The sequence below is a fragment of the Zootoca vivipara genome, chromosome 7 (genome assembly GCF_965207765.1).
Source record: "Zootoca vivipara chromosome 7, rZooViv2.hap1.1, whole genome shotgun sequence".
In the NCBI taxonomy this organism is placed as follows: domain Eukaryota; kingdom Metazoa; phylum Chordata; class Lepidosauria; order Squamata; family Lacertidae; genus Zootoca; species Zootoca vivipara.
The window spans coordinates 8,545,677-8,560,223 of NC_142590.1; the positions used below are offsets into that span (position 1 = coordinate 8,545,677).

At 47.2% G+C, this 14,547-nt stretch overlaps 1 protein-coding gene across 2 annotated transcripts in view; it reads left to right on the forward strand.

The window, feature by feature from the left end:
* Nucleotides 1-1,088: 1,088 nt before the first annotated feature.
* The window catches only part of LMX1A (LIM homeobox transcription factor 1 alpha), a 76,979-nt gene continuing 63,520 nt past the window's right edge, over nucleotides 1,089-14,547 (forward strand). The window contains exons 1-2 of one of the 2 annotated variants that reach the window (XM_035123275.2): nucleotides 1,089-1,188; nucleotides 3,287-3,470. In XM_035123275.2, coding sequence (XP_034979166.1) covers nucleotides 1,089-1,188; nucleotides 3,287-3,470 — 284 coding nt within the window. Of the gene's footprint in view, nucleotides 1,189-3,280; nucleotides 3,471-14,547 lie in introns of both variants that reach the window. The other variant, XM_088673718.1, reaches the window with a different exon arrangement.

The following is a 14,547-nucleotide window of genomic DNA, read 5'->3' on the forward strand; positions in this document are numbered from 1 at the left end:
GATGCATCCTGAAATCAGCGGCATTTACTCATGAGTAAACGTGCCTCGGGCGTAAAGTGCTTAGCACAGCGAAGAACTCTTGCCTTCCCCTAGAGGGAAGAACGGACGAGAATAGCTCTGCCCCAGGAGCGGCAGCAACAGCAATAACAACAAAGCAAATATAGCGCTAACCCTGTTGAGCCAAAGTATGCGTTTTTCTAAACAATAAGTCGCCTTGCGACGTCGTTCTCAGAAATACTTCGGCTTCTGCAAGTTGCAGATCGCCCTTGCCCTCCTCCCTCCGTCACTCCCTCATCTCAACTTGGGGGCCTCTGTCGATCTTTTTGGCCGGCTAAGGACAACCCCTCCCCGCCCTGACGTGTGAACGCGTCTCCTCCAAGCGGCACGGGCTCCTGTCCTGCTCCAGCGCCGGGTTTGCCGGCTTGAGGTGAGGTGGGGGGCAGGGATGAGCCTCGCACCGGGGGGAGGAAACCTCCGCCCTCCGATTGCGGGGCTCGCCCAGCGGGGAGGGGGCAGAGCCCAGTCCGAGCTGATCCGAGCCCACCTGCAGGAAACCCGCGCGCCTGGCCCGGCTTCAGCAAGCCGGGGATGGCACTACGGCTACCTCGGGCACAGCTCCGGCCCGCTGAGGGCCGCCCGCCGCCCCTTGCTGGCGGCGCCCACCTCCCGCCTCGGAGCGCAGCGAAGGACGTGGCGCCCTTGTGAAGGCTGGGCGCAGGGGGCTTCCCAAACCGGGCTCCGACGGCAGCCTCGGCCCGCTGCAGCAGCCAGGTAAGCGCTTTCTGCCGCGTGCGCCCCGCGCGCACGGAGAAGGCGGGAGGCCCGCGAAGCCAGGAGGCACCCGGAACCCGGTCACTCTCCGCGGCTTGCCGGGCTGCGGGGTCCGCGAGTTTCCGCGGGTGCCTTGTGGGCGTCCAGCAACCGCTAGAGGGAAGAAGCTGTGCGCGGCTGGAGGGAGCTGCAGGCCCAGCTTGCCGGGAGGCGCGGAGGAGGAGGAGATCCCAAGCGCCCTGGCCCTGACTTTCCCCCCTCCGGCCCTTTTTAAAGCGGAGTCGCGGGCGCACCTGGCCACCCTGCCTCTGTGGGCCATGTTGGACGGCCTGAAAATGGAGGAGACTCTGCACGACGCTCTCGAGCCGCCCCCGCCGCAGCCGACCTCCCTCTCCTCGGTGCTGGGTGAGTGCCAAAGTTCCCCGCGCGCCGCCGTGGCAGCCCCTTCCCAAAGCAAACCCTTTGGGTGCCGGAGTTGCTCCGCCTGCCTTTCTGTCCCGCGGGAGCTGCTCGTTTCATCCCGATCCCGAAGGAAGAAACGGAGGACAGGCGGCGCCTGCAGATTCGCCAGCCCGGCAGGGTTCAAACGACCAGCTCCGGGGTGCGCCTTAGGTAGGAGGAAAAGAGGGCGGGGGGAGCGGTTTTCTCCGTTGTGGAAAGAAAATAAGCGTCCCAAGTGCCTTCGCTAGGAAGGAGAGAGAGAAGGGACCTCATGCGTCTTAACCATCACCTATAGAATTTATGAAAAAACCTGTCCAAATAGCAATATCGATGTCTTTATATTAGTTTACTTACCCAAGCCCACAAACACAGAGAGATCTATGAGGGTAATAACTAGTACGGAAATCTTGTTCTGTACGCTCCATGGAGCTGGAGCGGATAATCATCGTTCCAGGACTAATAACGTTTCTTGGAAGGGAATAGCGGAGAACTTCTTTCCTCCGCTTCTGTATGCCCGCACCCTGCACGGCAGTTGTTCCTGCGTCTTCATCGTCGGCGCATCTTCTCCGTCGGCTCACTCAGCAGCGCCGCGCAATGAAAGCCTCTTTGTCCTGGACAAGTTTCGAGGGTCGCGCAGTGGGCAGATGGAGAACATCGCGACCACAGGTGACACGGGATTGTCCCAGGATGCGGTTGTCCCACTCGAGGACAAAAGGCAACTTTTGTCTCGACGAATCATCTCTAAATGGTAATATAACAGGACCGCAAATTCTAGGCAGGAATGATCGATTCCGTACCTAAGAAAACATGGATAAATTCTGGAATATTTCGCCCCTTCCAGGGAGCAAAATCTTGGTTCTACGGTATCTTTGCCCTTCCGAATATATAGTCCCTGGTGCCCAATATTTTCCAACCTGGAATGGGCTGAAGGGGACTTCGGGGAGAAGCGCGCCTTTGAATCGTTTGTTCAAATCACCAAATGACCAAGTCTCAGAAGTATAGTTCACATTGTATTTCTAAAGAGAAGCAGATATGAATAAAACACCTTTAAAGAAGGAGAGAAAAGAATTTTTCGTTTAGAATTCGAAGCCTTTTTCTTTTTCGCTTCGCTTTGGCCCTAGAGCAGCAAACATTCGCTCAGCCTGAATCTTGCCTCCTTTCTTCAAGTGCAATAGGATTTTATTAGTCACCCCTTTGGAAAACCAACCAAAAAAAAAAAAAAAGAAAGCCACAGAGCCCCTTTTTTGTTGTCTAAAATAAACTTTCTTTTCATAACGCCATGATGGCGGGCGGGATGCTTTGCATCTAAACCAAAGATCGTTTCGACGGCGGCTCAGGATCCCGCGCCTTCGTTATGAAAGGACATTAAAGATCAGCTCGCCCCTTACTGAAAAGGGACGTCTTTAGGGAGAGAGAAATCCCCGTCGGGGTTTGCAAGTGACGCGATTAGTTTGGGAGATGTAGGGAAACGAGATAAAGCTCGTGGGTTGAGAGGGATCACAGTGCGAAGGCGCCCCGTCGCAAGTCCATTTGGGGCTGCGCAGATTCCCACCTCAAGGACATAGCCTTGCTTTCTCGACCCGGCCTCAGCCCGATCCTAACGCACGTTCTTAGCCGGGAGTCCCGTCCGGCTCCATGGAACTAAGGCCAGGGCGCACGGGAGATGGGGCGGGGGCGCGTCCTGGCGCGTCCAAGGAACCGCAAGCGCCTCTGCCCCGTCGGAGAAAATGGGTTTGAGCCCCCGAATGGCGGCTGCCAAGGGTTGTCCCTTCCGTAGGCTGGAGTAGTTCGTTCGCGCGGAGACTGTCTAAGCGGCCCTCCGCAGCCGCCGCGCTCCTTGTTCTCCAGTCCGCACCGCGCAGGGGAAGCCGGCGGCGGAGGCGCGGGCGCCACTTTTCAGCTCCCTCGCGCCGGGGGCAAGGAAATGGTGCTTGCTGCGAGGGGATAGGGACGGCAGCGGGAGCAGGGGGGCTCCTTGGCCTTCGGGCTGAGGTGCGCCTTGGAAGGCGAGGCTGAGGGGATGGGGCTATCCCGGGACGGCTCCTCACGGCCCTCGCGTTCGTTGCAGGGGGAGCCCCGGCGCGGGCGCGCTCGGTGTGCGAAGGCTGCGGCGGCATCATCGCGGAGCGGTTCCTGCTGCGCCTCAACGAGCGCCTGTGGCACGAGCGCTGCGTGCGCTGCGCTGCCTGCCAGGATCCCCTGCGAGGCACCTGCTTCTTCCGCGACCAGAAGCTCTACTGCCGCCTCGACTACGAGAAGTAAGTGCGCGCCGGCGGGGCGGGCAGCTGGGCCCCGCGCTCACCTTAACCCAAGACCCGCCAGAAGGCGCCTCGGAGCCTGTTCCCACGAGCGAGGCACGCTTCCCGCGCGAAGCGCAGCAAAGGCGCGGGGATGCAGTCGAGGAAACCCGCAGAAGAGTGGGCGGCCAGTGGGGTCCAGGCGCCCGGCCCAGACGCACCGGGACCTGTGCGCCCGGAGCGCTCGCGTCTCCTCTCAAGGCTGCAGTCCTAGGAGACTTGGCGGGCCAAAGCAGCGGGAGGACTGGATGAATAGGGTTGGGCTGCCAGGAGACACGAGATTGCAGTCTTAGATTCGGGGCACAGCTTGGTCTGCCAGTTGCAAGACCAGGAGTGCGATGGGGGATGGCCGGTGCCAGCATCCTGCAGGCCTCTTCGCACTCCCGGTAGAACGCGGCACATCTCGCTTTAAAGAGAAGGAAAAAGTTTATCGTAATGGCTGGAGTCCCCCCCCCCCCGCCCGCCCAAGGACCAACTTGGCAGTTACAGATAGACAGGTGCCCATTCAACAACACCTCAGCAAAGAATGGGGCAAAACTATCTGGATCTCTTTCACTGAAACTGAGGGGTGTGTGTGGAGATAACAGCTCCCCCCCATCCCGCAGTTTGAGTGAGCGCTGGTGAATGAATGCTGCCCTTTCATATTAAGGGCAACTTGAGAATAAACAGGAGTCACAATTTGGCTCATGGCTTCACACTGCAGACGTGTGATCTTGCTGCAAGTTATCCTCTGTATGCAGCTTCTGATGACCCACACCGAAGTGATAGCCATGTCTTTTGTGAAGGAGAGAGCGCCCAGATTTAGGCAAAGGTGTGGGCAACTCTCAAAGGGAGGGATCAGCTAAAACCGTGCCTATATAGCCACATTCTTTCCTGTTTCCTTCATTCAAAGTGCTACTGGGCGAATGAACCCAATATGTTCCTCACTTCAGTGTTGAGGTGACTCTCATTGCAACCCATAAAAGAGCCCTGTTGGGTCATGTGCTCCAGCGTCCTGCTACACCCAAAGGCCTCCAGGAAACCCACAAGCAGAGGATGGGGGCAATCATCTTCACACATCCCTCCCCCTCCCCCAGAACTGTCTCCAAAATGGATGTTCCCGTTACCTATGGTAGCTTATTTCTATATCAGCTCTCTATTAATCTGTCAAATTACCTCCCACCTTAGCTAAGTGCTTTAAACAGAAAGCCCCTATCCCTCCATACATTAGTGGAGTTTTACATTAGTGGAGGCACCCAGTTTCAAGCTATGTCAAGCCTGTCCTACCAAGGCCTATGATTCTAGGATGGATTTAACTGGGGGAGACAAAGCAGTTTTTCAGAATGGTGGGGGTTGTGTCAAAACTGGTATCATATTCTGTAGTCTTAAATCAGAAAGGGTTTGTGTTAGAATTTCCTTAACTGGTTTCATTCAGTGATTTGTGGAAGTGTTTTGCTCATATCATAGTGTTGAGACAGCTGGCGGAACTGAATGCCCAGATACACCGACAAGAACCCTGGGTTTTCTCCCATGGCTTTAAGGAGTTAATGTGGATTGGCAAGAATGGGTAGTATTCAACTAAGTTTTAGTTGCTTAGGTGAACTTATTTCAATGGGTCTGCTCTGACTCAAACCATGTGCACAACGGTTGTAATAATAAGAGATTTAAGACTTCTCCAGATTACCTGTTTGCGGGGTATTCATCCTGATTTACTTGCACTGAGGTTATATGATGCCTGCTACCGGTATTTATTGAGCATGCGTTCTTATTTGTTTGTGGGGGGGGGTTATATGACAGTCAGTATTCATCCTGATTTGTTTTTCTTTGTTTTTGTTTTGAGGAATATGCATTTCCATCAAATTGCTGCTACCCCACACTTTTTAATGCAATCCCTTGCTACTTTCTTAACCACAAAATGCACTTTCTTAAAAAAGTGGACGTGTCGTGCCAAATCACTTGAATCCACTTTAATTGCGCAAACATAAATTTTCTGGTATGCAGTTGAATCCCTCCTGCAAAACATTGACAGCCTGGAGGCAACCTGAGATTGTCCTTTTAAAGGTAAATGACCCCAGACTGTTAAGTCCAGTCGCAAATGACTCTGGGGTTGCAGCGCTCATCTCGGTTTACAGGCCGAGGGAGCTGACGTTTGTCCACAGACAGTTTTTCCAGAACAGCACACAGAAACGCCGTTTCCCTCCCCCCCCTATTTATCACCTTGCACTTTTTGGCATGCTTTTGAACTGCTAGGTTGGCAGGAGCTGGGACCGAATTGCTGACCTTCTGATCAGCAAGCCCAAGAGACTGAGGAGACAGTGGCTGTTTTGGTGATGCTGAGCAGATGCAATTGCAGGCAGCTGAAAAAGAAGGAAGGGGGGGGCACCAGTAATCCCAACACCTTGTGTTTTATGTGCTAAGAAAATGATGGTTGTGTTTGTTTTTTTTAAAGGAGTAAAAACCGATTTTAACCCAGAAGACACTTTTGTGGCAGAAGACTTTCTTTGCAGAGAGAAAGTAATGCCTAGGAAGGCCTCTAAATCTTAGCCAGAGGGCTTGTCATTAAGCTCTTCACTATACACTGAATTTAACTGTGGTATCGTCTCCCAAAAGAATCTGGGGGAAATGTAGGGATTGCTAGCAGAAAATGTTCAACACCTCGCCAAACTACAACCCTCAGCATTCTTTGCAGGAAGTCACTACCATTAAAATGACATAAAACTGATATAAATATGTAATGTCGATTTGCATTTAATTGTAATGAAATTACAGCTATGAATAACTTCTGTGTCGACATGAATTCTTTTTTAAAAACAAAGTAAATATTTTGTTCTTCCCTTCCCCTCTCCTGACATAGCGCAACCCAGCCCATGCCATTTTTTTTTGTAGACTTATCCAAATAGCAGTTCCCCTGGTTAGTTTAAGGGCTGGATTTGCAGTGGGCATGGTAGAGGGAGAACCTAACACTCATAATTTCTGGGTGCTTGCCTCCATTAATGGCCTGCCGCTCTGTGTGAGTTCATGTGCATTACTATTTGGCATAGGCAAGTTTGGTGCCACAATACTCTATGTTGTGTTTGCTGCAATGGAGTGACATAACTACCCCTTTGGAAGTATTAGAATGGACGAACGTTTTGTGAATACCTGGTCACTGTGGTTGTTTAAAATAGCATTTGTCAATATCTCTGCTGTGTGTGCAGGGGGAGATTTAGTTCCCATTTGGCTTGCGAATGAGCTCCGTGTAAGCTGGAAAATTGGCATGTTGTTGGGTCAGAGTTATACTGTTACTCGTTCTGTTCTCTCTCAACCTGAGTTTCTTTGCAGGGCCACATTGCAAAGAGACCTTGAGCAGGTGCTGGGAAATGTAGACAGTTAATTGAGAGTGCAGGGAAAGTTCACTCGTTTGAAGGGCCACTGTAACGGACAGTTGTTGCTCAGGGACATTCTCTGTCCATTAGGCGTGTCCTTCAAATGTCACATGGCAGGTATATACAGTATTTTCCCATCTATAAGACATATAAGAGGCCCCCATGTATAAGATGCCCCCTATTTCTGGGGACTCAGATTTAAGAAAAGGGGGGAATTATCCGTGTATAAGACACCCCCTAGTTTTTGACATTATTTTTAAGGGGAAAAAACCTAGTCTTATACACGGAAAAAGATGGTACGTTTGCAAGTGATGATTAAAGCATAATGCTTGTGAGAAAAATAAAGGCAGTGTGCCTTCTGTATGAACCAAAAAACCAAATAATTAGACAAAGGGGTAATGTTGTTAAGATGTACTATTACAACTTTTGCCTGTTTCCTTTTGTCTAAAAATTTCACTTTTTTCCATTGATTGCAGAATCAACTTTCTGTGCTGCATGATAAAACAGAATAATATTCTCTTCTCCAGCATCTGGCTAAACTCTCACTATTTTATTTTCTTAGTTATGGTTACTAGCTGCAGAACAAACTAATAATAATAATAATAATAATAATAATGATAATAATGTTATTTTCACCCCATCCATTTGACTGGGTTGTTGTGGCCACTCTGGGAGGCTTCCATCATAAAAAAATAAATTAAAAAAACCCTAACCTATCTCGTATCTGTAATTATACCACTATGATTACTTCCATTGACTGGCCTGGGACATTTTGGTATCTGAGAAGAGAAAATCTAGATAGCACTTTGGCTTCCACTAACTGACATGCTGGGGGACAATCTACCGACAGAAAGTTTTCCTGTGGTAACTTCATTGAAACGAGCAAATGCTCTGCGGAAGTGCTGCCATTTCTACAGGGCTTGTGCAAAAACAAACAAACAAACAAACAAACAAACAAACAAACAAACAACAGCTTCCTAGTGTTGAGTCAGATCTGTCTCTTTTGTTCTGGCACCCTTGAAGGCCAGAATCTGCTAGCTGAGGTGTCTTCCTCAGATAATCTTATTGTCTGGTAGAACCGCCTTTGGTTCCCAAAAACCTTATACAGTGGTGCCTCGACTTACGAATTTAATCCGTTCCGAAGGCACCTTCGTAAGTCGAAAAACTCGCAAGTTGAAAAATGCCATTGGAAACGCGATTTCCTGTACGAATGCATTGGAAACGGAAAAATTCGTAAGTCAAAGCAACCCTATCTAAAAAAAAATTAAGTTGAAAAATCCCTATCTAAAACCGCCGCGATTTCCCCCCGGATGTCGAGACATTTGTAAGTGCGCGTCCATTACCCCCATTCGTAAGTCAAAAAATTCGGTTGTCGAGTCGTTCGTAAGTCGAGGTACCACTGTAGTTTTCCAGTTGCAGGGGTTATCCTATGCTCCCTACACCCACATTGCCCCATGATATATTGTTAATTTTATGCTATTGGTTATTAGAGTGAAGGAAAGAGTATTTGCCTTTTCTTTCTTTATGTCTTCTTTTACTCATATATATATATTTACAGTAAGAAACAACCTATCCCTCAAGCAATTGGAAAAACGTTCTGTTCCTACTGCTGTTCCTATCGCGTACAGCGGGACATGAGAATTAAACAGGTAGACAATTGTGACCGTGAAGCTGTTTTGGGATCTCTCTTCTCCGATTGTCCTTTCTTATTGTGTGCCCGGTTACCACCCATTAAGCAAAGGGGGCGGGGGGCGGGATGTGATAAGAATGGGAGCTACTTCACAAAAACGCAAGCAATAATCTGATTGATGAAGTTTATCCAGGGTGAAACCAGATTGATATTCTGCTGGCTTCTCGACTCTCTTAACAGTGGCAGGATTCGACTTGGCGTCTTCTAAAGTTTGAACCACTTTTCTGACTTCCCAGCAGTATTGCAAATAGATTTGGTTTAACTGCTGTTGCGAATGATCTGTTTCATTTGAGTCGCAGAGGCGGCACAAGGGTTTTTGATTTCTGTAGCCTTTGGTTTCTTTGCTAATGACTTAGCTGTATGGTTTAGATAACTAGTTCATAGCAACTTTCTGATTTAAGTTTTGGTTCCTTCCACAAGACAGATTTGGTTACAATGCATGGGTAATACAGTAGAAGACAGCATATTAATTAGCACAAGAGTTAGAGAAAGGCTACATGCCAGATTGAAAGAAGCAGTTGAGCTGAAATTAATTACACAGGCCACAGAATTAAATATAAAAGCAGCCATTGTAGGGATGCTCAAAATATTGGTTCTAGCCAAATCCCACTTTGAGCTGGCCTCTGGGACGAAAGTGTGGTTTGAAGCATACTGCAGGTATCCTTCAGATTTCAAACTTCTCCAAATTGCAATGCACATTTTCTTCACTCAGAAAGCTGCTTGGATTGCTGGCATAACAGGGTTTGGTTGCCTGCCCTCCTGGAAAAAACCCACCTCATATACTAAAAGTATCTAAAAGGCAGAGCTCAAGTGACCTATACTGGGTGATTTTATTTCTCATATATCGAGGCACATGGTCACACCAGTATATGGAAATGTCTGGCCCATTTAAGACTATATAGAACCTTTATTCTCAATAAAGGCAGGGCATACTTTTATTTTTATATACTGTATCTGTATCATTTGTAAAGGGAATCTTTGCTATAATCCATCTGGAATTGTGCTGCATCTTTGTATTTTGGTCCTTCCAGGCAGTGTCACTTCATGGTTTGAATTTCATATTTTTTTGTTTACTTTCTTTTTGTTACAGGTAGGTAGCCGTGTTGGTCTGAGTCGAAACAAAATAAAAAAAATTCCTTCAGTAGCACCTTAAAGACCAACTAAGTTTTTATTTTGGTATGAGCTTTCATGTGCATGCACACTTCTTCAGACTCATACCAAAATAAAAACTTAGTTGGTCTTTAAGCTGCTACTGAAGGAATTTTTCATTTTGTTTCTTTTTGTTAGGTTTGTACTTTTATTTTTGCTAACAAAACAAAAAAAGTTAAATTTCTTAAAAGCTGCTTTAAAAATGTATATTTTAGGATAAATTGCCTTTAAAAATGCAGACTTTGAGAGAAATTACATGGCAAATTTAGGGCAATATAGGTTGAAAAGTGTGTGATTAAATGGCATTTAAACTAATTTCTTTAAAAAACAAAACAAAAACAAAACTTTGCAGATTCATGCAAAAAGAGAATGAAAATGGGCTTAGCCACGAACACACACAGACCAGAAATAAAAAGCGCTAAGCATCAACTAATAAATAAATACAAATACAAATTCTGCTGAAGTTAAGCTTTATTATTATTATTATTATTATTATTATTATTATTATTATTATTATTGTCCCACCAATTTCAATGAAGCATATTAAAAGGCATGTTTGGCATGCCCATTGAAATCAATGTTATTTGAAGGTAATCAGCTTTGGCTGGGTCATGCTGTGAGGTTGGTGAAACCGGCCCCTGTCAGGGCATAGGCCCACGGGAGCTGCAAAAACCACCTATCAGACTATGGGGTGTATTATATGTTTGTCGGGCATCGTGCTGCTGCACATTGCAGAAACTCAATAGCAGAAAGTTCTCCTCTTCTTCAACGACACCCGGGGCAGCAAATTGCCATGCACCCCGGGGGGGGGGGCGTCGCCGCTACGTAACAATGCATGTGTTGCTACGTAATGACGCATGTGTGCTATGTAGAGGGGGATCGCGCACCCCCCTCGACTTCTAAACGGAGCGTCCAGGCTCCAGGTAGAGCCAAGCAGGCTTTTTACTGAGAGGCTGGAGAGGCTCACCTTGGGAGTCGCTGGGTGGGGTGCCGACTGTCACCCCCCCCATAGTGGAACCCGGGGCGGCCCGCCCCCTACACCCCCTAGCTCCACCCCTGCTCTTCTTCTTCCTCCTTCAACTTTATGGTCAGGGCTGGATTTAGGTTTGATGAGGCCCTAAGCTGCTGAAGGTCATGGGGTCCTTTATATGTCCAGCTGTCCTTTGTCAACAAGAAATTGTCGCTGTTTTTGTGTTGAATATATGTTATAATAATAATAATAACAATAATTTTTTTTATTTATACCCCGCCCTCCCCAGCCAAAGCTGGGCTCAGAGTGGCTAACACCAAATATAAAACAACTAGTTAAAATACAACTCAACAACAAGACTAAATACATTAAAATTAAAATTAAAAATGCAGCCTCATACAAAAGGGAAAAAGAAAGGGAAAATTGGGGGGGGGGATCAGGTTGGCTCCAGGCCAAATGGTAGGTCTCTGTCTTAGAGGCCCTGCGGAAAGAAATCAGGTCCCATAGGGCCCTGGTCTCAGGAGACAGAGCGTTCCACCAGGTTGGGGCCAGTGTTGAGAAGGCCTTGGTTCTAGTTGAGGCAAATGTGATTTCTTTTGGGCCCAGGACCTCTAAGGTATTACTGTTTATGGACCTTAAGGTCTTCCGCGGGGTATATGGTAATTTATGGACCTACATAACACAAAACACTGTTGCTGTATGTAGGTTTTATTTTATTTGTTTTTTATCTTATATTTTGGAAATGTACATCTAGTTGTTTTTTTTCCTTTCAATTTTTTTGGGCCCCCCAAGAGAGGGGGGCCCTAAGCTATAACTTGCTTAGCTTGTATGTAAATCTGGCACTGTTTACAGTGGTAGTCGGGACAGGGTTCTGACGGCTTCACTACATTGGGGAAATGCAGGGCTCTGCGTTTTCTGTGAACTCGAATTTCAGCTTCATGGTTCATATCAGAAAGTGTGAGTTTCTCCCGACAGCTTAGCAGAAGGGCATTTAATGTACGAAGGAAGACCGAAGGGGCTGTACTGCTCATACTTAGCATGGCTGTACATCGTCTCCAATTAATGAAGAAACAGCAAGAAGAATTATCTTTAAGTGTTTCAGTAAACAAGCAAAATATCTGAAAGTTGAGCTTTAAATGCTAAGAAAATGATATCAAACACCCTCTTCCAACATTCCATGTCTCTCTATAGTTCACCCCTCAAACCAGGGTTCCGTAACTGAGAAAGGGTAAAAAAGTATTTGAATTAGAACATACATTTAAAGTTTCGGAATTGAAGTTGCTTTCCTTAAGAACTTTCTTCAGAAAGTTGTTTTAGATATGATTTTTTGCTGAAATAACGAAGTGGCGCAAGACATTCAGATGCTTGAAACAACCCAAACTTTCCCATCCCTAGTGACACAATAAAAACAGAATGGTAGCATTGCTGTGTACCTGTTTTGGACTTTGTCCCCTACTCATAGCTGCCAAGTACCCCGTATTTCCCGGGAAACCCCCGTTTTTCCTTACCATTTCCCGGCGGTCTCACGTTTCAGCTCCTCTCCCGTTAATCTCCCTTATTTTGGCTCCTGTCTGCGGCCATTTTTCTGGTGCCGCTTTGCCCAGACGCGACTTCTGGCACCGGCACCAGCCATTTTCAGGGCCCATCGATGGGCAAAGCAACACCGGAGGTTGCGTCTACACAACTGCTGGTGTCGCGTGGCTGCCGATCCCGGATTTCTCCGTGAGAGACTTGGCAGGTAAGCCCCTACTCCACCTGCAGGTCTGCCCCTACCTGCATAGCCCCATTGTCTGTTGGAGAAAACCTTTGCAGAACCATAGGGGGTCTTTTGAGGGTGAAAACTCCCAACTGTCTTAATGATAAAGAAGTAAGTTGGTTGTGCAGATGTTTTGCTTGCCTAGATCTTGTGACGATATATACATATACATATACATACACAGTGGTACCTTGGTTCTCAAATGCCTTGGTACTCAAACACCTTGGTTCTTAAACGCCGAAAACCCGGAAGTAAGTGTTCTGGTTTTAGAACATTTTTTAGAAGCCGAACGTCTGATGTGGTTGTTGGCTATTGTTTCCGGGGCACCTGCACCAATCAGAAGCTGTGCCTTGTTTTTCGAACATTTCAGAAGTCAAACTGACTTCCGGCACAGATTAAGTTTGATGCTTTTGTTTTTGCTATTTCTTTTGCATTTTTGTTTTTGAGGCTTTTTCGGTTAATTAGTTTTTGTGATTGTGTGGAACACAGTTCAGCTACTGATTGATTGATTGTGTGACTGCGGAAGTGGATAAAATCCAAACAATGGCTATCATCAGTGCAGGTAAGAAAAAGAATTAATTTTCATTTTTATCATCTACAATACTGTCTTGTTTCATAGTACAGTACGTTGATTATTGCTTTCCTTTTATGGATCAATGGTCTCTGTAGATAGTAAAATTCATGTTAAATTTTGCTGTTTTAGGGGTTGTTTTTAAAAGTCTTAAAGGATTAATCCATTTTGCATTGCTTTCTATGGGAAAGCACGCCTTGGTTTTGGAATGCTTTGGTTTTGGAACGGACTTCCAGACATACCTGCCAAGTTGCTGTCAGAGAAATAAGGGACTGGGCCGGAAGAAGCAGACCGGAAGTAGCGCTGCCGCCATTTTGGAACTGGGCGGAGCATGCTCAGAAGTGACTTTTGATGCTGCTTTGCCCAGTTCCAAAATGGCCGTCACGCCAGAAGTCACACTGCAGCCATTTTGGAACTGGACAGAGCAGCATCAAAAGTCGCTTCTGAGCATGCTTCGCCCAGTTCCAAAATGGCCGTCGTGCCAGAATAAACCGAACCCCCCCCCAAATATCAATTTTTTCAGTTAGGAACAGCTGGGAAAAATGGGGATTTCCCGGGGAATACGGGAGACTTGGCAGCTATGCTTCCAGAATGGATAAAGTTTGGGAACCAAGGTACCACTGTATATAAAATAAAATAAAATAGGCTGCTATGAACCCTTTGGGTCATCATCACTTTGGTGGGGAGCTGCCACTTTGTTAATGGCGGCCAACATTGATCACATGAAACAGCTGCCTCTTTGCCTGTTGCTGGACTGGCACCGCCTGCAGTTCTTGCACCAAATACTTTAGAGCTGCTCTACTGTTGAGTTCATCTGGCTAACTGCCAAAGAAGTGGTTTGGGAAATGTAATATGTTGTTTCATGATAAACGAATGATTCCATTGCAGTGCAGTGCAGACTTTGCCAACATTGTTCGATCAAACCCTCCACTGGCAACTCTTACGTTTTCCAGCAGAAGGAACAAAGATGGAACAGGGCTGTGTTTCATCGCGGTCGGTTTTTGCGTGAGCAGGAATGAAGTTTGGGTACCAACTTGGAGATCAAAATGACAGCTGTGGCTGCTTTTCCGAGAATTGCTTTTTACAAAACCGCAATCACAGTCATTTACTCAGACTTCCATTTTATTGGGGGGGGGCAGGAAATAAAATAAAAACCACATTTGTAAGTTTTATTCACTTGTAGCTAAGGTTCCAGACGATATGAAGCATGCTGTGAAGGTAGAGAGCAGGATCTGAGTTCCGGTTTAGTCCATTGTTGGCATACCTGCCAAGTTGCTGTCGGAGAAATAAGGGACCGGACCGGAAGTAGCAGACCGGAAGTAGCGCTGCCGCCATTTTGGAACTGGGCGGAGCATGCTCAGAAGTGACTTTTGATGCTGCTTTGCCCAGTTCCAAAATGGCCACCGCGCCAGAAGTCGCACTGCAGCCATTTTGGAACTGGGCAGAGCAGCATCAAAAGTCGCTTCTGAGCATGCTCCGCCCAGTTCCAAAATGGCTACCGCGCCAGAATAAACCGGGGGGAAACAAAAAAAATCCATTTTTTTCAGCTAGGAACAGC